Source organism: Rhea americana, unplaced genomic scaffold (genome assembly GCF_003343005.1).
Source record: "Rhea americana isolate MKP2758 unplaced genomic scaffold, rheAme1 scaffold_7, whole genome shotgun sequence".
In the NCBI taxonomy this organism is placed as follows: Eukaryota; Metazoa; Chordata; class Aves; order Rheiformes; family Rheidae; genus Rhea; species Rhea americana.
Window position 1 is genome coordinate 9,469,179 of NW_028186867.1, and position 22,492 is coordinate 9,491,670.

The 22,492-nt window shown below is 39.2% G+C and overlaps 1 protein-coding gene across 2 annotated transcripts in view; it reads left to right on the forward strand.

Annotated features, from left to right (window-relative positions):
• The window catches only part of ATP10A (ATPase phospholipid transporting 10A (putative)), a 116,796-nt gene that overhangs the window by 36,507 nt on the left and 57,797 nt on the right, over positions 1–22,492 (forward strand). For both annotated transcript variants that reach the window (XM_085321522.1, XM_085321524.1), the window contains exon 2: positions 10,603–10,807. In XM_085321522.1, coding sequence (XP_085177648.1) covers positions 10,603–10,807 — 205 coding nt within the window. The remainder of the gene's footprint in view (positions 1–10,602; positions 10,808–22,492) is intronic.

Here is a 22,492-nt window from a genome sequence, read left to right on the forward strand (position 1 = left end):
TTCTTTTGAGTTGTAATGCCTTTTACAGCTCCTTCTCCCTTGGGGGTGTACTGATGCTGGAAATAGATGTTTATACTTCSAATCAGGGGCTCCCCAGGGATTTGTACTAGTATTGCCTCTCACAAAGTAGCTTCCAGATCTAGATTGAAAGTGTCAAACAGTTCTTTCACTTTGAGCAGCAGTGCAAGCACTATGAGAGCAGTGCAGCAAGTTCCAGTTCTTCTGTATTTCATTTACATCTTTTCTGAGAAATCTCATTGCTCTTGTGCTTAAAAACCTACATGGAAAAATATAAACAAAGAATTAATAATAGTAAATACTAAAAAAGGCATTAAAAAGATCTTTCTGTTTGTGTTTCAGGGCCTTAGCTGACCTTGTGTGCCTTCATATTAGGAAGAAACCTATGGGAACCCAGTTATCCTAAAATTGCTGACCTGTTTTTACAGAGCCATAGCCAGTTAGGAGGACATGAATGTGGTATGACAGAAGCAATGCCTCAGAAGCGAAGCATTCTGCCACCCTGCTGGGGATTTGTATCAGGGGCCTAGGGCAGCCAGTCATGTTATACCAGGGACAGGGCCCTAAAAGCAGTATATGGCATCTGCTCAACAGATATTTGCCAGTGATACCCACTTTGGCCAAATTCTGAATATTTGGGGGCCTCTTTTATTCTTGGGTAGACATTGAAGGGTAAGATCAATGTTTGCACAAAAATCCTACCAAACCATTCTTCCATGGTTTGGCAGGATTTATGTGCAAATATTGGTTTTATTCTGTCACCATCACAAAAGCACATAGATATGTCCAGTTTGCTTTGCCTGCAGCCTGTAAGCATCCATGAATGTCAGGTAAAACTGTCCACTTTGCCATACCTGCCTGGGACTATTTGGTGCAGGCTTCAGATAGGTGGTAGATAGACCATGGTTTTATCGAGGATAATGCATTACATCTCCCTTTTTACCTCTGAGGGTCAAGAGAGAAAACAGTGCCTGATTTTGAGGTTTCACTCTTTTGCAATTTCCCTCTGATATATCTACTCTGACAGAGAGGAAACTAATTCCTTAGTAATGATACAGTTAAATAAAGTTCATGAGAATTAAGATAACAGTACAATGAAACATGCTCCAGTTCAGTTTTGTGTGGGAGTAGCAAGATCTTGTTTATGGGCCAAAGCAATATTCTAGGAGTACAGTCAGAAGTATTTTAGAAGCAACAACACGTAGAGCATCATCTCAGTTGGTTGAAGTTTGAGCACTGAGACCARTGAGGTGTCAGTTGGTGTTTGGACAGGTTAATATTTTTACTATCCTCAACTTGAAATTTAGATTATATCCTGTATTTCTAAATGTTAACATAAATGTTAACATATAAACACCTTTTTTCTTTCCTTTACTCTTTAGTGAATGTAAGAAATGGAATGGGACACTGTGTGACTTCTTCCAGACAAGAATAGAAATGGAAAAAAAAAATGTAAAACTTCATAATTTAAGGAGGAACTTGAGAAAAAAGATCAAAGATTTATATTTCAGCCTGAGAGGCTGATTTTGCTTGTTTAATTCTGAATTGGTGAATTATTAACATTCTTTTCAACAATGGTCTTGTTAACATAAAGTAGTAACTGAACTACATTAACTTCTGGAGTCCTTTTGTGTGGTGATTAGATAACATGAGCTTCAAAGCTGACTTTAAAGGAGCTATGTTCGTATGCCACAGCTATGTGCAGGAGGATACTTGAAAAAAAATAGTCTCCAAAACTGGATATTAATCAACAACTCCAGCAGGTCTCTGCACGTAATTACCAGGAAATACCTTTCCTGCTAAAATTCTTTCAACTGTTTCATGTTTAGCTCAAGGTACTGGAATTATTTCTTAAATTAAAACTGTTGCATTTAGGAAATGCCTTTCATTTAAGAGATTTTGTATTATTTTACAAAAAACTTTCTGTGTCTGGATAAATTGTAYGTAGTGAATACATCAATGCATATATGATGTGTGTCATGTGGCCCTGAGATCAAATAGGCAGGTGTGTAGAATCACAGGAATTAGAAGGAAAAAAAATTCCATCTGAATCTTGTTAAAGAATGGGATTTCCCTTACTAGCTCTTCGGAGCCATGCTAAATTTACCTTTTAGGACATACAGTTAAGATACTTCAAGCTCCTTTTCAGTACTCAGCTGATTATACTGGTTTAAATGCAGTGGGGGAGCACCAAAGGGTGAGATTTTGCTCACTAAATTTAGGTATCTAATTTGCACCTAAAATTTATGTACTGAAAAAGTTTTCCGATGTTTCTTCATTCGACTGATCATCAGTTTACAGAACCAGGGCTGTGGAAAGCTTCTGCACAGAGATTATTCCTTACCAAAACTGAGCACCTAAGATCTCCCTTGGAGAGGGTTCATGCCTCTCCTGTAATTGTTCAGGAAGTAGGCACAGGCATGGATTTTTATCATTACGTGTCTACAATTTAAATGGCCCTCCTTTAGGCAGGGATTGTTTCTCATCCATGTCTGCACAGCGCTAGATGCAATTGAATCTTATCAAAATGYGTGGTTTGGGGCTCCACTCTATAATGCCTGCAGTGATCCTGAAATTCAGGATRAGAATCTTAGCTGGGTGCGGGTCTAGTGCTGAGGTGGCCATCTCCTTTGTATCTGTGGGTGTTTGGGAGATACCAGGCTGGTAAGCAATGTTGTCAGTGTTGTCAAATGCAGGGGTTATGGTGAGTGATGGTCAGAAAGAAGGCATCAAAACCAGATGAATACTTTGTTGCACTATTTTACTCAGAAGAGAATTTCTAATACATCAAGCTGTTGGAAGCTTTGTGGCATTAATATGGAGGTAACTGACTCATGGATTTTAATATCTGTAGGACAGGTTGGACATTATATCAGGCAGTTCTTTCACTTTTTCCACTTCCCTGTATAGTACCCAGTTAGGAAGCCTCTGTACTAACCATTATTTATACATSCTGCTAAGTATAAGCAATAGATAATCTTCTCTTCCAATATATCTGTTTACTGGAAGAATGATAACAAGTTTATTAGCATTTCAGTCAGTAAACAAAGGAGTATCTAGGATCATACTACTTATAAAAAAAAAGATGGATACTAGATGTAACTCTAAAACAATCTGAGTTTTAAAATGGAGTTCTGGAAGACAGCTTTTCATTCTTCAGTTTGTGTAAAGTAAATGTTATGCTTTTATATTTCATGTTGTTATCTCAACAACAATTTTCTTGGCTGAAAAATCATTTATTCCGGGTAGCAAATGTTTCATTACAGTGAACAACAGTAAGATTTTTTTCAGCATGAGGTATAATGGAGATAACACTGCCAAAAGAAGTTCAGTGATTGCTTCCACATTCCTAACCTGAGTCACTGAGGTTCCCTGACTACATTTTATTTCAGAACAAGTTTAACTTTTAACAGAAAAATTAGCACTTCTTAGAAAGCCTGAATTTATTAAAAGGCACCTCATTATTCCCATACACACACAGGCTCCTAGTCCTTTTGTTAGGATTAACATCTGTAACATATATTTGCACTTGCTAATCCCCCCAAAAAACTTAAAGTCCATGAAAACAAGAAAAGTTCTAAGTCCTTTTAAAATAATGTGAAGATTAAGGAGTCTATTTAGCAACATCAGTCACAGAGAGATTTTGTTCTCTTCGACATTTCTCAAGAACATACACTATTAATCTGTTTGTCTGATTAATATCATATTCAGAGCTTCTTCATGATTTATTTTAATAGAAACAGATGTTATCGTTTATGGTAGAATGAAGACATATTCTGGGCATTAGGTAACCTGCTTTGGCATTAACTTACACTACATATTTTTCCTTAATTCTGCCACAACATTGTAATTGTACCCAAATGGTTCCCAGTGTGTTTCCATAGATATTTATCATGTTCAGACTTAAAGTAATACATGCATTCATCTCGTGGATAAACGAGAGTTTTTAAACTCTGAAATCTGATACACTTACAGCTTTCAAACTATAATTGATATTGGTCATAATACAGTAATTTTTGTGGACTGCTTTGTGGACTACTTTATTATGAGTGTAACAGAGCACTGGAACAAGTTGCTCAGAGAGGTTGTGGAGTCTCCATCCATGGAGRTATTCAAAAGCCATCTGGACATGATCYGGGGAAATGTGTTCTAGGTGATCTCCAGAGGTCCCTTCCAACCTCAACCYTTCTGTGATTCTGTGATATATTTCAGTGTTGCCACTAGCGCTGATTTTGTAGTCTATGATGAGTTACACAAAATCTGTACTTGCTGTCCATGTTAACAGAGTCTTGGGCTCAGTTAGCGTTAAGCATCCACTTCTGCAGTAGTGTCAAACACCAATGTAGAGGGTTACAAAGGAGAACTCTAGCCCAGGCAAGGGCAGACTGGAAAGAAGAGGAGACAATTTGTGAAAAACCCTTGAGTGTGTGAAAGACCTGTTTAGAAACAGCTAGATACTAGAGCCTCTCATAAAGATAGTTCAGCCTGGTGTGGAMCATCTTTTTACTTTGTTATTTGAACAAGGCTCTCTTTCTTGGTGTGTAATAGTGAAGTTGCCATTGTGCTTCAGCTCTGCCAATTGAATCCTCGTGTTTTTTTAGTTAGCTTGTTCCTAACCAAGAGACTTATCCCAGCACCTGTAACCAATCCACTAGAACATGTTTTAAGGCATTGGAGACAGAAATGTTCTTAATAATTTGTTTAGCTCTACCCCACCCTCTTTCTGCCTTCTCAGATGTAAAGAAAGGACTTGGTTGACATCAAGAACTGCTCCAAGGTATACTTTGTATATGCCCGCTGTCTTTGACCTGCCTATTTTGGAGGACTTTTTCTCTTCCACAGAGTTAATTTAGTACTGTGTTTCTGCTGGCTCTGTGACCAATCTGGGCTTGAAGAGAAGGCATAGTCTCGTCTCTTTTGAAGCGAGGACAATTGGTACTTCAAAAGCAGGTCATTTGACAGGCTTGGACTGGGAAACAAACTTTCATTTAAGTGTCCTGAAAGGCTTAAAATCTCCTAGGCTGCAGTCTCAGCCTGTGCAGGGAATGGCATATTGGGTAGGCCAGACTGAGCAGCCCAGGAGATACACATGCGTGTCCCCCTATCTTTTACTACATGCCTTTTCCAAGGCCCTCCTAAAACAGAAGTAAGAGATTATGCTGGGTCTGAGACAGAATGGTGTTACGAATACATAGAGGCTCCCCAGCCACTCCCTGCAATGATGGAGCAAATCTGTGTCTGCTATTCCCACTCATTAAATGCAGTTGTTGCCAGTGGAGAAACATAAGAAGTAAGAAATGATTACCCAGTAATCTCATCTCCTGGGCTTAAGATATGAAATTGCTAGTAGTAAGGCCTTGCACGAGTGGAACAGATTATACTGCACAGCCTTCACATTTTCGACTTAATCTTGCTTGTGATATTTTCCTCTAGACTTTGGGGGGGGGGAATAAAAGGAAGGAAAAGAAAAAAGAAAGGAAGATTTCTCCAAAATTTTATATGCATATAAAGCTCTGTTATCTCCCTTTATGGTTAATTTGGATAATGTCTTATCACACCAAAACAGATCAAAGCTATTCAAAATAAGGAAACCATGTTATTTTTGTGAGGCTTAGTTAGAGATCTTAAATCTTCAGCCTTTTGTAGTTTTAAAAAAGATGTTTATAAGGTGAGAAAAGTGAAATTATTGGCTTAATCTTCATCAGGTCAAGCTGCAGGGAAGACCAGAAGAAGGAAGAGCATGTTTAATAAGGAAGAAAAAAAAAAGTAATATCTGAGTTTCTGTATTTTTAAATTTCGATTTGAAATTTAGAGACAAAAAGTTCATCAGTAACTTGGGAGTTCTGAGAAGTTTTGCTGTTAGCCAAAGCTATTCCTAAATTTGGTATAAACCTGCAAGCTGTACTGGTTCAAAACAGATCACAGGCCTAAGCAGTGGGTAGGGTAACACAAGTTTTTAGACAGCAGTTAGAGTCATTTTCTCTGTGTACACACATTTGAAAGAATGTTGCAAACTTTACCTTGTGTGTTGAAAAGTGAACATGTTAGAATAATTGCACTTCACCGCTGCAAAAGTACATTAACCTCTAGAGGTGCGTAAATCCACCAGTGCCACAGATGCTGCTGGCTGATGGTATTGAAATCAATACAGCTGAGCCAGTCARCTCTTTAGGCTTCCATCTTTAGATTTCAATCAACATCTATCTGTAAAGATATGCACAGAAAAGCAGAATCAGTGGCAATTTCTGTTTCAGATCATGACAGAGAAAAGGAAGATTTCCATCAGTAAGGGTATGCAACCTGAGCTAACTGATACGTTCTCTGCATGTAAATGTGTTGGTGGAGTTTAGGTTGTGTGCAAGGGGGCTGGACATTTTTAATATGTGGGCCCAGTACAAACCTTAGAGTAGTTGGGCATAGCTCTCTGAGCCTAAGTGTTCCGCAAAGTGATTTAACTAGAGAGTAACATGATCTATTCCTTCTTGAAGAGTGGCAAAAGTGTGTGACAGCATTTTAGTTTAGAAGACTTTTATCTAAATCTCCAAGTATGAACAATAAGAATTAGCATCTCTGACCTCTTCCTGGGTTCATGCAGCTTTGGTATCTTGCAATATCAGCGTTAAATTTGTTATAGGTCCTATATCTTGAGGCTTGAGATAAGTGAGGGCAGGTAGAACTAGAGTTGTGGGGTGTTAGCTTCTGACATAAACATCCATGGCAGCATTTTCCGTGACTGCAGGGAGGAGGCTGAACTCACTAACCCAGGAGTTCCTTTCCAGTCCTATGTTCCTGCTAGGAGTTTTTGAGCGCTTCAACAAAATATTCCAGAAAACCAGATGATGTTTAGTTAAACTTACGAGGAGCTGTTAATAAAAGTTCCTTGCAAACAGGACCTGAGGCCCTCTCATGGGAGTGCAGAGGACTGTCATAGACCACATAGCTGTGGACAGAACAAGGATAAATGGCAGGATCTCAGAGGAATAGACCAAGGCATCTGTGTTCAAAACATTGTCAGCTGGGTAATTAAAAAAGGGAAGACAGCAAAATTTTCAGATGATTTTTAGGACATTCAAGACAAAATGAAGACATTTCAGAAGCTCCTACCAGATAAATGAATGGATAGAACCATGACAGGAAAAATCATACTGATTATTGGATAAGTAATAAATACCGACTCGACTGCATTTTGTTGAATATGCTTTGCATGAGTATACTTCCACCTGACAGCATTTTGTTGCTGTTGCATAAGATTATATAGAGTGGTGGTTGTTTTCTGGGCTTGGTCTCCATTACATGAATCCCTGCAGTTGCAATGAACTGGTCTCAGTGATCTAGGTATTCCATTCAGTCCTATGTTTCCATGTTTTAAATTGTTGATATCCTCCAAACTTGGTCATTGCTGTGAAGAGCTCAGATCAAGTATCTGCTTAAACATTACATTTGCTGTTAAGTTGAAAAATAAACTGAACCATTTAAAAATATGTACATGCCACTCCAAATATGTAATAAAGTKGTACATATGCTCACCTGTATTTGATCTAGTTTGCCTGTTGCAACAGAGCTATGCAGTATGCTCCTCAGAGACTTTGCCGTATGTCCTTAGAGACATAAAAAGAACTCCTTCTGAAAAGCATCTAGAAAAATAAAGTCTATGAGGTTACACTGAGACAAAAGTRCTCAAATCACTGAACTCCAAATAAATTTTAAGTCAAGTGTTCTTATATGCTCCACCTTATATAAACACAAAGGAGAGCTTAAATATTAAAGAGAGCATTTCTCTTATAAGAAGTGTGACATTCCTAACTCTTTATATCATATAACTTATGGAAATTACTGGCACAATATAACAGCAAGAATAAATATTTAGTCAGCAGTATAAAACTTGGATGCTAAAGTCCTGTCTGTGCAGAAGTCAATGACAAATCACTTGACAAATCATACTGTATTAGTAGGGTCAACGAAAATTTTCTCCAAATGAACTAACTTTTATGTTCAAAGGAGTAGGATGAGCGTGTTAAAGGAAGAATGTTCCTAAAGGGCTAGAGCATCTATGCTGCATCAATACCTGAACCAACACATTTGAAGATGGTATTGTGCCTTATTTTGTGGTGAATACTAACAGTGACAGTTCATTTGGTGCAGTGAGAAAATTCTGAGTTAAAAACTTTGTTAGAGGATGTGGGTAACTGGTTGAGTAGGATAAGGAAGTAATTTTCCGTGCAGGCAGAAAATTTGTCCTCTACTGGCCCTTGTTAGCAGAGAGAGATGGATTAAGTGGAGTCCTAGGCCAAATTATTTCTGAACATCTACTGAAGGGAATTTTTCCCTGGGGCCCTGGCAAGTGTGCAAGAGTTCTTGCATTCGTTCTATCCTAGCAGAGCCATTTGGCCTGGTGGTGCGAGATACCCACCCTTCCTGCTGCAGACAGAATATGTAGTGTGACAGCTGCCAAACATGTGGGAGATCAGGAAATGCTAAAATAGCAATGCTTTTCAAACAATGGAAGTTACATAAAAATATTAGGCCTTACAGCATGGTACAGGACTACTTGCTAGTTCTGGCCTGGTAGTACTTATATACTGCCATTCACTTTGCGTGCACTTGAACATCACCCAGTTTCACAATTAAATGAAAAAGGATCAAGAGTGATGGCTACRTGTGAAGGGGTTTGGATTTACAGATTGTGTGGCTAACAGACCTTTCTGATCTGTAATGGAGTGATTTGCACTACATTATGGCACACTGGATTTCAAAGCAATTCATTCATTAACAGAGAAACTTAGATGCTGGCTTCAGCCTGAATGTGAAAGGAGTGGGTAATATCTGCAGCTAGTACATGAATTACTTGCCCTTGTTAGAGTATCACGTTTTACACTTTGCTGTTATTAATCATTTTTAGGCTTTATCAAAATAGAAAGCTCATACATGGTTTTCTTTTGTCCTTTTATAAATTACATCTAAAGAAAGGTCAGTGAAGCAATTCTGGGAGGCAAAACTTATCTGATTCATCCTTGTGAGGTTACCTGAGAAGTTACTGCTCAGGGCTCAGGCTAAATAAATGAATGAAAGCAAACTGAGGTACTAATTTTTTTAATACCCTCGAAGGCATGATAAGGATGAATTAGGGATAGCATCACTATCAGTGATTAGCAGGACATCTGTATTTCCACTTAGTTACAAGCTTATTCACATTACTACCAAAAGCAATGTGTTTTAAATAATATACTTTGAAAGAACATAAAATAGCATGTGTGCACGCGTGCGCACACACACACACACGCATGCATACACACACACATTTCAGAATCCCATTCTGCCTGTTTAAGTACTGCCAAGGAAGACTATGCCTCACTGTCAGTGACAGGATGCCAGCACTGACAGTAGCCTAGGTGCTTGCGCTGTCTGTGTGATGTACATCCCAGCAGCTTAGAAGTGTCAGACTAGCCACTTTCCACTTTCAGTTAATATTGTGGCTGTTTTGAAAGGAATTTATTTCAAAAACATAAGGAAAGCGATTTACACAAATGCCAAGAAAGCACATGAATGTTTTAAAGCTAGAAATGTGGATTTTAACTAGAATTAATTAAACAAGCACCCGTTCCTTTTTTCCCTTTACTTTGAATAAAAAGTAAAAAAGTAGCCAATTGTCATGACTTTTAAAAATAGAGAGATTTAGTGGCTATGTCTAAATGAACAACATACACATGTATGTTTCAGTTGGATAAGTCTTTGAAGTAACAACGAAATTGCACTCCAAAAGAAAATGTTCACAGTAACTAAGCAGAACTGAGCTAAGTAACAGATGGTACAATGGTTAATATGGTGGTACTGCAGAAATATTTAAAAGAAATAATAGTGTCCTCCCCCTGTAGAGCACTTGGGGCTATGATTTTCCATTGAAGGTGTTCTTGTGATTCTAGAGTTAGTGATTAATATTGGAAATTTCTTTCAGATACAGTTTTTTGGCTCCTTCATCCAGATTTCACATGTAGTACTATACAAACTTCGTCTATATTGGAAGGAAGGCAAAGTGGGAGCCAGCTGAGGGTTTGTCACAGGGGGATGTATGATGGAAGTCATTCAGGAGYCGAGTCAAGGAGGTATTGTGCTTACGCATCTTCACAGTTGCAATGCTGTTCCATCGCTTGCCCTGAAGTGTGGGAGATACCTCAGTCTGTGACTCATCCTCACTCCTGGTGCACAGCAGCTCCCTCCACTTCATGGGATCAGTGGTTGGACCATTGAGGGAAGGAGGAGAGTGTGCAGCACCCACTTGCCCTAGGATCCCAGCTCCAACAGCCACATGTGGTATTCTAGGCCTTAAAGAGCATCTGCTTGCTTGCTTGCCTTTTTTTTTTTTTTCCCCGTTTGTTTAGTTTTTAAGCCCTTGGGAATTCTGACCCGGTTCTTAGTTGGTGATAATTGGCATCCATGCAGCCTGCGTGACCTTTTCGTGGCATAACTTGAAAGTACTTGAGGAACTTCCAAAGAAGTGCTCCTGCTGCAAATCAAACCAGATCTTATCTGAGGCATGATGATCTATGCATTTTTTTGATATATTTCCTTTAAATGTCTTTTTTTCAGGAATGAAAAGAAATATATAAGCAGATACTGGAAAGAAGTGAAAGTTGGAGACTTTGTTCAGCTTCGCTGTAATGAAATTATACCTGCTGACATACTGCTGCTCTCTTCAAGTGATCCTGATGGGCTGTGCCATATAGAAACAGCTAACCTGGATGGTGAAACTAACCTAAAACAAAGACAGGTGGTGAGGAGATTCTTAGAGCTGGTAAGTCACCATTCTTAACCCTTGCTTATGATAAAAAATTGTTTTGAAAAAGTAAACTACTCACCAATGCATTCCACATCAGATATATCTGCTTGTTCTRGTAGTGCTGATGAGTTACTGTTACGATTAAAATACTAGCACTTGCCAACAGCTGACCTCGTAATAGTAGCAAACGTTTTACCATACTTTTTCCTCAAATTTGAATAGGAATTGTTTGGGGCAATTGTGTGTGACTGAAAAATATTGAGGGTTTTTAATGGCTTCTATTGTAGCTTGATTTTTGAAAACACATTTTAAGTGTCCAATGAGAAGATATTTTAATATAAACAAGTACTTTTTCTGCCTGCAGACCAGATCAGTTTCAATTAGGAATTCTGCCTAAAACTCCATGTTGCAGAATAWCCCTCTAGCATTTGGAGCATTAAAGCTCGTAAGATTTAAAGGGGTAGCATGCATGCATTCTAGAGGTGCTGAAAATTTGTTTTACTGCTCTCTCATTATACTTATCTCTCCCCAACAGCATTGTTTTAAAACAAAGCAAAATCCAGAAGATCAGATGCTGTCAGCAGAATTAGAGGAAATTACCTGAAGTTTTACTTGACTTAATAACGTTTTATTTAAATAATATTTATTTGTATGCTCTCCTCTCCCATCCCTCTTGCCAGCTAACTCCAGTTTCCTGTGCTTTGGCTGGGATATGAAAAAAATATATTTTTTCCCTAGAATTCAGCTGCAATCTTTTTTCCTAGTAGCTCTTCTCATTTGACAGGTTATGCAAACTATGGGAGTTTCTGTCCTTATGACTGTCAGCAGCCTGTTGCTGTACTATTACAGCAGCCTGTAATAGTACTGAGGTATATCAACATTAGTGAAGTCATAATTTAACCAATGGGATGAAAATCAATGTGCCTTCCTAATAATTCTTTATGTCGGGCAAAGCCTTTCTGTGAAAAGCTTGTAAAAACATGAGATAAAGACTTGTTTAATCATCAGTGATTCCCACATAAATATTAGACATCACGTGTCAGTTAACACCACGACAAGAAACTTAATCAGCTGCAGGCGAAATGTTTAAAAAACTTTGATTGTTCCAGAGAAGCTAATTGGGTTGCTTTCAAAAGTCCTAACCTGCTCCTACTGAGGGGAAATATGTCCCAGTGGGTAAAGCTCCTGGGAGGCATTTAGATAATGTGGCCCAGTTCTCTGCCAACACAGAGTTCCTAGATGACCTCGGGCACATTTTAAAGGACAAAAACTAGATGTTGTATATAGTCTACTGAGTACAGGGATGCCTCCATATTCTCAGGTACAGTTATAGGCTAAGGGCATATAACAGCTGTCTCAAAAGCAAGAGCTGAGGAGACACCAACTTCCCCACTCACCGACATTAGATGATTAGTTCTTCATGATTCAAGACCTTCTGRCACACTGAAGTAGATGATGGTAAACACAGTAAGTGGGATTTAAATGTCCAAGTATAGAGTATCTCAAGACTGACTTTTAAAAGCCTTGCTGTCAAGGAGAATCCACTGCACAGTGTTAGGTACCCAAGCCTCCCTGGCAGCAGAGGCACAGTTCAGCACTAGGATTGTGATTCCTGGAACCTAGACAGTAAGAACTTCTAGGAATTAGCACCTTGCTCCTGGGAGCTGGGAAACAAAGATGTGTGCCCAAACCATCAACTGTGGAGTCACTCTTCTATCTCTGTCCCAGTGAATATATATATTCAATAATTCAGCTTTAGCAGGAATGCTGAGAGGAAATACCCGTGCGATCTGGTGTTCGGCRTACTTGCTGAAGTTTAGATTGCTGACCCAAGCCAGGCAGCTAGAAAGTTTAAATCTGGGTGTTTTACGTATCTGTAAGACTGTTGCGTGGGAGTGAATAGCAGTGTCATTTCCTCCTCCATCAGGTTAAAGGTTTCTAGAGACTGAATTGAGCCCCACAGGGGAAGGAGGCTGAGGAAAGAGTACCTTCTAGGGAATCAAGACTAGATTTATGTCCCAAGTGGCTCAGCACACCAGGGCAGATATGGCTTGGCTTACATGGCTTATCCTGCTTTGCTGAGTGGCATCTGAGAAGGAGTTCTGAGGAATTTAGTTGACCTTAGAGATATCTTTTAGTCAGCATTATAGATCACACTCTTTGAATTTCCAGGCCATCCACCTTCTGCACCTCTGTTCATTGTATTATGATAAGAATATGGCATTTATCTGTCTCAGAAGAATGCCCCCAAACATGAGGATAAATAAATCTTTAGATCACAAGATGCCCAGGTGCAACAGCAGTAGGGTCCATAATAAATTTTAAACTGGGTTCAATGACAAAAAGCTCATTCATTTCAATGAAAGCAGGACTGGGCCTCAAGAAGTCCAGTATTGAAAGAAACTCTGAAAGAAAACCACACATGACTACCTCCCCTCTCCTAAAATAGCTGAAAAAGCAGGAAATATCCAAGCCCSGGTTCCTGTGTCAACTAAGTTGTAGGCAAAGTGCACACCTGCAAGTTCCAAGTCCTCAGCAGCTACAGCATCACAGAGCCTCTCTGTAAAAGCATTGCCTAAGTTCCCAGCAGAAAACTTGCCATCCTCATTAAAGTTCTTGCCAAAGCCTGTTGGAGCACACTGTTAATTTATGCAACACCTTCCCTCCACCCCAACTGGTCAGCATATGGTCTTACTGGTTCCTGAAGGTGTTGCCCTGCAGAGGGATACTCAGTGGTGGGATAGAGGGAGCTGCTTGGGAAATGTTGGATGAATAGTAGACTCAGTCAAATGTCATGGAATATAACATGACCCAATTTTGAGGCCCAATTTTGAACTGAAGTTCATTCCTTGTCTAGATATGTCTATGTCATCCTTACTGGAGAGGACTTACTGGTAGATCTCATAAAATACTTTGGAAGAACAAAAATTTTTTGTACCAAATACTGACCATCCTTTTTAACAAACCTCACATGGGCTTGTTCCGAGACCCGTTGTAGAACCTCCATCCCAACCCCTTCATACAGTGGACAAGAATACCTTTATATTATTATATTATCATTTTATTCAGCCGAATAACTCTCACTAGTTCTTCAGTACTGTCTCATTCTACAGTACTGTTGTTCAAGCAGGAAGACAAACAAATAGATTATGTAGTCCTAACCCTCCCTTTCCCACACTGCCAAAGTCTTCCCCCACCAGCCTTACAGTATGACGTGCTTGATCATGCGGTTTTTCATAGGACAAGAAACAAAGATTTTTTGGAAGCCTCTTCTTAAACTATCAGCTTCCCATAGCAGGCTTTGAATAATGTCCTTGTAGCAGTATCCCAAGCATTTAAAAGAAGCTGTGTTACAAAGCTCGGCATTTGTGTGTTTCTTGTAGGAACTCACTGATTGCTTTTGAGCACGTGCCTGGGAAGTAGGTCGATAAAGGATAGCTATTTCTATCCTCGTAACTCTACTGGGCATGGGAAAGGGGGGAGGGTAATAGCAGTTGTTTTAAGCCACTTTTATGCTTTCCTAATTCTGTCCCTGCCTTGTGCCCACTCATGCAATTTAAAGTTCACAGATCTACTGCAAACTGCGTTCCATAGAGAGCCAGGTTACCAGTTTGGAAAAGCTGAAGTGCAGTGTGCTCCGGACAGCCCTCTTCCAACCACAGCGCACTCTCCAAATGTCCTTCCAAGGGGAAAGCAAGCCCAGAGCTATTTTGCTGGGCAGGGCTCTGGACCTCTGGAGTGGTAGTCGTTCTGCCAGCACGGTCTAAAGTATCTTTGCATGTCTCTTTTCAGTATTAACAATATACGAGATCAATAGTCACAGGGAGTGTAAAATGTCTTAGAGTTCCCCTCTTCCAAACCTTTGCTTAGAGAATACTATCCTGTCACTGGGAAAGGTAGTGATCTCTTTTTAGAATGACCCTTGCGGCAGCACTAAGCAATTATAGAAGCAGTTCTGTATCCTTGTCTCCAGTGTTTTGCAGGCATTATTATACTCTAAACATATGCTCAGAAATCCAAGATCAGCATTTGTGGGCTTGGATTAGACCTCTCCGCTTGTGAATTCCAAGAAACTGTTTTCCTTTATAGCACAAGTGACCAGAAATACTGTKTTTTTTTAGCACCACTTTGATTTATCTGAGTAATTTATAGTAGAATGAGAATATATTGCTTGTTATGTTTGTGTATTTCTTAATGAATGTGATTTGTCTGACATGAATCTGTACGTTCTGTACACAGTTCTACATCCTATCGATATACAAGCTGTGAAGACAGTTAATGATGTATTCCTTTGTGGCTGTAAATCTTGTATATCTGAAGACTGTAGTTTGAATTTATGCATTGTTACTCTACATTCACAATAATCAGCACATAAAGAAATTAATTAATAGGATAAAAAAAGGAAAGAAAAAGGAGGCTTTTCAGAGGCTTTTGAACTGTTTCCCCAGAGACTCTAAATCTGGTCTCATTATCCAGATATTACCATGAGAGTATGTGTTAAAATGTCAGAAATGTACTTCTACATTCTCTCTCTTTAAAGTCAAAAAAATAGTGGACTGTCTTCACATTGAAACACAGGTCAGGTCTGTGTGTGCAGCATGAAACACCAGAGAGCTAAGCAAGGAGCAAGTACTTTATTGAACCCTTATGAGTGGTATAATGGTGCTAGCAGTGAGTGGTAAGCATCTTTGGAAAAAACAAGTGTTTCTTGCTTTGACACCAGTTTCCTCCTGATTCCTGATCCACCCTTGTTGCTGTCTAGTCACAGCAGCCACTTCTGGTGTGCTGAACCTAATAGGAGATGCATTATGAAAGAAGAATCAATGTGTTTTCTGTATTACTCTACAGGCTGTTTTGCCACCGCACCCTCCATAATTGCTTGTGGAATGTTTTACATGCATTTGAAACATTTTGTCAGCCACTCTTCAGAGCGTGCATAAGCAGATACAGCTCTGACTGCAAAGGCTCAATCCTCCCTTTCAGGTTTCATAAACTTGATTTAGGATATTTTGATAGTATGAATCTAGACTCATGAAAAATATTTACATTTTCTTGCTGCCTTGTAGTACAAAACAAACAAAATACACCACTGTTTTTGCTCAGTATGTCTTTTAACAAAATCCACAAAGATTCACTGTGGATTCTGGAGCAGTTTATGGTTTATTAACCACTGGCCATGTCAGGGGTGTTTATGTGGAAAGCTTCAGTTCAGTTAAAAGCTAAGTTGAATCCAGCAGCTGCCACCCTTTTTGAGAAGATGCATATGTCCCTCTGAGAACTGATAGGGTAGATCCCTCTCTTTTTCTTGTAAGATTATGCCTTTGTTCAAAATAAATTTATACTATCATGATTAAACAGATTTAGATAAACTTTGCAAATGACTTTGTGGCTGCTTATTTAATTTGTCTAAAAAAGTACGTTTGGATTTGGTGTCTGCCTGTATGAGAGGGTTCACTTGCGTGCAGATTAGAATCCAAATAACTTATCAGTCTGATTTCCTTGCAAATCAGTATGTCCACACTCCTGGAATATGTGTAAACTCAGAACCTGTGTTTACTGCAAATACTTTTGCACTTCCACCACAGCCTGGAAGCTAGGCTGAATGGACAGGTCTAGCTTTCATGCCAGCCCTGCCTATTCTTGCACGGTGTTGGAAGCATACTAAGTACAACTAGTCTTAGAGAAACATTCCCACAGTTCCCTCTTCCACGCTTTAGGCCATCTTTACTGTCTCTTCCCCTGTAAGTCCTAAGCAGAAAGTGGTCAGAAGAAAAGATGAGACTGCTTCCTAAAAGGGCTTCACTCTAAGCCTTACTTTGTTGGTGCTGCACCACATGTGAGTTTAGATTTGGAGGAGGGCAGCTCATACTATCTGGGTGAAAACAGCTCATGAAGTGGACACAATATCTCACTGTAGATATTCACTTTGCATTCAAACTCTTTTTCTTCAGTTTTCTCCCTCAAAATTTTTTTTTCAAGTTCTGATTAACGCTATACTAAACTAAGATTTCTCATGTAGCCACCATCTGTATGGGTGAAGTAGCCCAATTTGAGAGAACGGCTAAAGTTAAACCAGCACAATTCCCGGGTGAGACTAGCTTTCATTCATCTGCTGAGAGGAGCTCTATATCTCGAAGAGTCTGATAGGGTCTTCTAAAGCAACACTGCTTTAAAGCAACAGGCATGGCCCTATCACTCTTTGTCCCGCTTATACCCTCACACACATCTGTAAAGAGCCAGCTCTGTAAATGCATCCAGCCAAAATTATCAGGAATGGTACTGTATAATAATCAAGTGAATGTGATCAACCAGCATGCTCAGCCTCATTTAGACGGTAAGTACTTAAAAGGATAGAATCAGGCCACATGAACAGTGGAGACATTTCTAGTGTCTTTTTGTGGTTGTACCTTGTGTCTTTCTTTTTTCCAGTATTTTGAAAAGGTTCACAAGGCTAAGAAAAATGACTTGAAAATTCCAGACATGCACATGTTAAAAAAGCAGATTATTGCTCCATCCCACACACATTGCCAAAATTAGATTTCCCTGAGGGAAAAGAAAGTTAAAAAAATAACCATCCAAACAAAAGAAAATAAATGTTTTCCCCTATGTACTACTAGCATATTAAATTAAAAACTATTATTTTTTACATTCTAGCTGAAGCTTTTAGTGAAGCAAGTCTTTTAAAAATTCCCAGACRTCATGAATATGATTATGTAGTCTTCTTGTGTTTCTCAGTGCAAAATGCTAGTATGTACATACCATGAAAACCTATGTTCAAAGTCGCATCTTAAGTGTTCAGTAAATTTCTCTGATAAAACCGAAATCGCTACGAAAAGCTCAATGTCTATACTGTTCTTTTTAATATATTTTTGGATAATACCACGTTCAGAAACAACTTCTATAGAAACTATGGACATGTCTGTCTAACAGAGAAACAAAAGTATAGCAGCTGCACACAGAATGGCCTACTGCAGAGCAGGCCTGAGTCAGTGGTTTTGTATTAGCTACAAATCCGTAAGAGATGCTAAGAACAGTTTTTCACTGTGCCATTTTACCGTGGCATTTAGTTAGTAGTCTAGGGGGGAGTTGTTTAGTTTGTAGTTGGGGGGTGAGGGGACAGGATGCAAGTTTTGACAAACTCAAGAATTGTGGTTCACTTCCTGTTGGGTTGGTTTCAAGCAAGATGATCATCTCTTTCTAGTTTCCATTGTGCAGGTGTCCAGACCACAGTTTTGGTTGTCAAGACTCATCAGAGGGACAAAGGATTTGAATAACTGTAACAGAAAATTTTGGGTACTTTAATTTAAGCATTGGCAAAAAAAATAAGAGTCCAATTTGAATGGGTGCTAAGTCCTTAACTTTTACCGTTGACATTGGCTGTTTATTTTTTGTGCCTAATTGTGAATGATAGGAGATAAATTCATGAATCTAAGTTTGAACATCTTGGCTGYGAAGGACCTCCTATCTTTAGGATAATCCTTCCTGCACCAGTAGAACAGTGGTGAAGCCACATAAGGAAATGTATCATGCCTGTTCTTGTGCTGCAGCTGACCTCTAAAGAGGTAGCAGGTTTCATTCTCCGTGTGGCAAGTCTCGCATCTCTCCAATCCTTTGTTTCTGTGAATAAACGTTAGAAAACAAGAAAGCATTTCAAGTCTGGGGAGAAAACGAAATGCTCTACTGCTTTCTTGTTATAGGAGAAGTAAACATATACATTTAAATCAAGTTAAGGAGAGGTTTTCCCAATCAGATCTTCTTTTCTTATTGGTTTGTTGTGACTTTTCTAATCCCCTAGCCTAATTCAATTTTACTAAAAAAAAGAGTTTTATTTCTGGGATTGCTTATTCCTTAGATTTGCATTGGCTTGTCATCTGAGAGGGCAAAATATCTGGAATATTTATTCTTAGAAATGGTATGTTAATCAGATGCTGAGAACTCCTGCTTTTAGAYGGAGGAGTTTGGAGCTGGAAGCATACCACAACTTCCTAATCTGATACCATAACCTAATTTGCAGTATCAGTGATTAGGAAAAGATAGAAGGACTTTCTTTTCCACAGCAGGAAGGTTTACAGTAAGTATTAAGCTGTGTGTAACCCCAGCAGTGGTGACATAGTCTCGCTTTCCTTTTGGAAGCAGTGAGGTAGAGAACAAGTCTTTTTTTTTTCTGCCTGAGAAACTAGAGCAACAGTATGAGGAACTCCTCTGTTTATCTCAACATCTAGGATGTGAACTTAATCCCACTTCTCTTTTCTCCACCTGCTACCCTCCAAGTCCTTTATTTGTTTTAATACTAATAAGGCTACAAAGAGCAGTAAAAGTTTGCATTAAAGTCCTTATTACATGGGAAGTGGCTGACCATATGTCTCAAAACTGTTATTTGTAATAACTTACGAAAATTTCCATTCTTTGGTTATACTCAAGTTCGTACTTTCAAGGTCTGCTATGACTGTGTTGGTTAGACAGTTTATATATGCATGCACATATAYGAGAGAGAGAAAGCTATGGTTTTACTATAGGTACGTGACTTGAGAAGATACTGCCCTCAGCATAGAAGTATAGTGCTTATACTTCCATTTGGTTTTGAATTAAAAATGTCAATTGTGCGTACAAATTTATAGGCAGCAGTGCTGATTTACTAATTCAGCTTTCTTATTGACACACTAATCCCTTCCAAAGGGAAGAGATTTTGATGTTTAACATAGAACATGATTAGAAAGCATGTATAAGTTGCTAGGAGCATTACCGCCCTCTCTGTATTTTTTCCAGGCATGTTTGCCTATTAAATTTTTGGCCTGACTTGGTTAAAGAGCAGATTGAAAAACAATCTATTATGGCTAATGTATGCTCATATGCCTGCATAGCCATGTGGCCAGTATGGTTAAGATCACAGGCATCTGACTTACAGGGTGTTGAAGTATAGCAGGAAGGGATAAAGGTGGCTTTATCTTGCTGGTAACTACAGGGAGTTATTGAAGAAAAGACCTAGGCAGGATCTCCATAATCCTTCTGCGTGCCTGAGGTGTGAAGCTGCTTGCAGGGCTCAAGAGGGAAGTGAACCTTAATAGCTAACCCGGTGATACATGTTTATCCTCGGAGCTCATTTCCCAGCTCTATTGTGCAGTTTTGCAATTGGCAGTGTGCTCATGATTTTCTTTTCATAAGTCTTCTGCAAACTGCTGGTGTCTGCAAAGAAAAACAACGCACTGAACTCCTCCAGCTTTTGAGAAGGTGTGCTTCCCTTTATCTCAGAAGTCTTCAGTGTATTGTTTGAAAAGGTATTTGTTCAATAAAACAGGTAGTAGGTGAGAATGGACAGACAGGACAGCAAAACCGTTACCTAAAAGCGTTTTGGCAGCTCTCTAGACTTCCCTCTTGTACTCTGCATGCYAGTCACAGCCTTACTGTTCTCAGATTGATTGTTAATCTTCATATTCTTCCCACTACCCTCCCAGTAGGGCTARAAGGGAAGTTCAGAAACAGCTGGGATTAAGTGGGGAAGGTGCATTCTTAATGCTGTGTTTGAATTAGGAGCGTTAGTAGAGCAGGCACGCGATGATGAATATTGTTATTAAGATACGATTCTAAGCAAAGACTGCATGCTRGTGTCCAACTTGGAGAGTTTTTCATAGTTATATAACCTTCACACATTAAAGACGCTAATGGAAAGACTGACAAAGCTGTAACAGTACTGATATGAATGCTGCTCTGTAATACTTGAAATGAAAGATTTATTTTCATTAGGACTGCTTCTTTGCCCTACACTTTTCTTCAAATGGTGAGGACTGGCATCTCTAAGTAATCTGGGAGGTTGCTGAGTGTTACAGATTTCATATTACAAATCAAATTTCACTCAAATCTTAGGAACATTTCTTGCACATAATGCCTTGAAATGTAAAGATTGTGTTATCCAGATTTCATGTCTTCAGGATAAGTGAGATGGGCACATCAGGCTTTGGTGCACGTAACTGCATCCTGGCGCTGTAGCCTTTAGTGGCAGGTTTTACCATTCATAAGAAAAGCCTCCATCACRAGCCACACACTCTGCTGCCATGACTCTGCAGTTCTGTTTTTTATTTATGAAACAATGTAAGAGAGGTACTTGGCATTTTCCTCTTCTTCTTGAAGGGTCTTAGGTTTTCCTGTTCCTTTTTCTGGCAAAACTTCGTCCCACAAGTAGTCTGACTCGCCAGCTGCCCAGGGTGAGAGCGTGAGAAGGCCAAGGTATATTTGGAAGCTAATGTGAGCTGTTGTGCTACCAAATTAAAATGACTGTACAGGCACTAAGCAAATTAAATCTTTTTCCCGTCAGTTTTGAAACGCAGCAGAAATACTGTTGGAAACATCTCCTAAAAGAAGAGAGTACTGTAGAGTGGGGAGGGTTGCATCTCACTGCAGACTATGCAAACRAAGCCAGGGAAAGCCACTGGCGGAACAGGGCATGCTATATGCGGAGCTTTGTGAGCCTTTAACAGGCTTGGTCTGTGGCTTAAGAGCTGAGCTCATGCTGAGGTTGGTTCCTATGGACTAGGAACCCATTCACTTATTTCAGCAGCTGGCCTTTGGTACAGGTAGCTACTACTTTGTTAAATGTTCAGATCTGGATCCGTATTTCAGCTTTAACATATTCTATTTCCTGACCACTTGCCTGCGCTGCAATACTCAGTCAGCTGGTTCTTTCACATCACTATCATTTTCAATGCATTGCTAAGAATTGCCATCATTCTACGGGGTGTTAGAGTATACAGTGTTGTATAKGTGTATTTTCAGCATTGTTAGCATTTTATTTTGGGACTGTGTTACCCTGTGACTGACTAAAAGCAGTTTCTTCAGCTGGCTGTCATAGAACTTTTGAGGTTTTCATAGGCCTTACAAACAACACATTTTTTTCCCTACAGGCGGAATATTGTGCTATTCCCTCATAATATTTTCTATTTTTACTTACGTCAGCGAGAGGAAGATCAGCCCTCTAACATGTATTTGGCTTGCTCAGCTGTTCCAGTGTTTCTAAATACTGAACATCTCTGTTCCCTTTATACAAACACTTTGAAAAAATCCAATTATAGTAGTAGTTGTCAGTGTGGAAAACAAAACTATTAAATTCTGATGTATGGCTAGATCTTCTTAGTTCCTAAATAGCATAGATCAAACTGTTTCTTCTTCTTCTTGTGAATTAGTGGCATAGATAAATTCTGCCAGGAAGACTAATGCAGTTTAGACATTAAAACATTTCACTGTTTTAGTATATAAACAGTCTTCATGCTTTGGATATGTAAAATCAATATGTAATTCCAGTTGCACATTAATAAAAGGTCAGATTAATTTTATTTGGTAAATGTAGTGTGCTGCTGTATAAAGCGATCATAGGTGGACCAATGTTTTAAGGGAATAAATTCTTACTGCAGTTAAAAGCTTTTAAACTGGAAAGCTGTTTTTCTGGCTGAAGCAGATTTTTGTCTATTAAGTATTTCCTTTGAGTTGTCCCCTTGACTTCATTTCTCCCTGTCTCCCTCCAGACATACAAGTCAAAACAAATACTAGACTCCTCATCCAGCAGTTTTACTTCAAGGAGAAGCCTGTGTAAGATCCCCACCATATCCCGTAAAGAGACTATGATGAGTGGGTAACTCTGTCCCTCTGATGCAAGGGCATCTTGGTGTACTTATGCCATCCTAGTGAAAGAAAGGACCAAACATCAAACTC